Here is a 1,503-nt window from a genome sequence, read left to right on the forward strand (position 1 = left end):
TAGAAATAAATATATTTATTTATTCTTGCAAGGTAAAATATCACATCAGTTCTGGAAACAAAAACAATGCAAGCTCAAAGCATGCTAGTAACAATAATGTTTTCTGTTAATAACAGAACAACTTTAACATAACATTGTAATGAGTTGGAAAACATGAACTAAAATAAATTAAATAATTTAGAACAATTTTAAGTAAGTCCATTTTCGTTTGCTATGGTCGGGTACTTTAAGGCAGATCCAAGATAAATAAAATTAACCACAGACAGCGTACAGATTGCTCCAGCCAGTTGGTGTGCAGCTCAGGGAAGTGAGAGAGGCTGTGGCGGTGTAGGTGGTGGTGGTGGTGGTGGAGGTAGTGGTCATCCAGTACAGCAGGAACTTGCCCTCTCTTTGTCCAGCCTTGGCAGCCTCCTGGCCAGAAGCAATCTCCATGTCTCGGCCTTCCCTGAAAAAAAAAATTCTTTTATTATTTTGTTCAAATAATTGGAAGATTTGAATATACTGCTATTATTTTAAATTTTAATGTGATATATTAATCAGATTAATCAGATTTTTGGAATACTGATTCCTAAGACAACAAAATACAATATTATTAGCAAAGCACCTAGATAATCAAGTCCTAAAAATGTAAGTATGTCCTTAAATATTATCCTGTCTTTAAGCAGTTTTTCAACAAATTTACTCACAATTTTGTATCGAATTTTATACATTTACTTTCTGATTATTCAGTTCTGACACTATACAAGGGTTAATATCTGTTTGTCCTACCGTTTCAGAACTTTGCTTTTATGGATGTTGTCATCCTTGTTTTAAAAATCTCAAATACAAACCAGGTTCAAATTATAATGTTATAAATGATTACATCCCTATTGTAATTTGTGGGCCATACAATATGTAAGTGCAAGTGTAGAATAGTTATTTATCACATAAACAGGTTTCTGTTGATAGTAAAATAAAAATTATAAGATTTATTACAGTTTAGTTGGTGTAGTGGGGGAGCTGAAGACATGAGTTATCTAAACTGGTTATATTCATTATTCATGTAAAATGTTTATAACAGGATACAATACATGATATATCAGTATGCCCCATAACTGGTTCCAATATTACCTGATTGAAGGGGTCAAAGCTTCAGTGTCGAAGTTAAGGGGACCATTAATGATGTGACGCTTCTTCTTACCAGTAGTTCCGCAGGCAGTATTACCTGAAATCATTTTAGATTTATTGGAAATTTTACAGAATATAAGATATCAAGAAGAAAGAAGAATTAAACAAATTAATTGATGGTCTTCAAAATTATATAAGGATGAAGCTTACCGGTGCTGGAAGTGCTGTAGCAAATAGAGCTAGTTGTCAGAGTGGATGTTGTTGTGCTGCTGGAAACCAGGAACAACTTAGGATCTCTGGTTGTACATTCTACAGTAGCCACCAAGAGGCAAGCAAGAGCCACAATTTTCATCATTTTTTCTGTAAAATGTTACCACTTAATTATGCAATGCATGT

General features: G+C 33.6%; 1 protein-coding gene across 1 annotated transcript; it reads right to left on the reverse strand.

The window, feature by feature from the left end:
- On the reverse strand, positions 1–1,503 carry LOC145332602 (uncharacterized). Its single transcript, XM_080177610.1, has 3 exons — positions 1,318–1,503; positions 1,111–1,204; positions 1–445 (listed from the first exon to the last, which is right to left on the reverse strand). The coding sequence occupies exons 1-3, from the start codon at positions 1,460–1,462 to the stop codon at positions 253–255; spliced, it is 432 nt and encodes a 143-aa protein (XP_080033736.1). The 5' UTR covers positions 1,463–1,503; the 3' UTR covers positions 1–252.

This window comes from Acartia tonsa, chromosome 11 (assembly GCF_053477335.1).
Source record: "Acartia tonsa isolate MP-2025a chromosome 11, ASM5347733v1, whole genome shotgun sequence".
Classification (NCBI taxonomy): Eukaryota; Metazoa; Arthropoda; class Copepoda; order Calanoida; family Acartiidae; genus Acartia; species Acartia tonsa.

Coding starts and splice junctions, on each gene's coding strand:
- LOC145332602 (XM_080177610.1), bottom strand. CDS start 1,462: ATGATGAAAATTGTGGCTCTTGCTTGCCTCTTGGTGGCTACTGTAGAA. Junction 1,205..1,317: donor CTACAGCACTTCCAGCACCG/GTAAGCTTCATC, acceptor AAATGATTTCAG/GTAATACTGCCTGCGGAACT. Junction 446..1,110: donor GCTTTGACCCCTTCAATCAG/GTAATATTGGAA, acceptor TTTTTTTTTCAG/GGAAGGCCGAGACATGGAGA.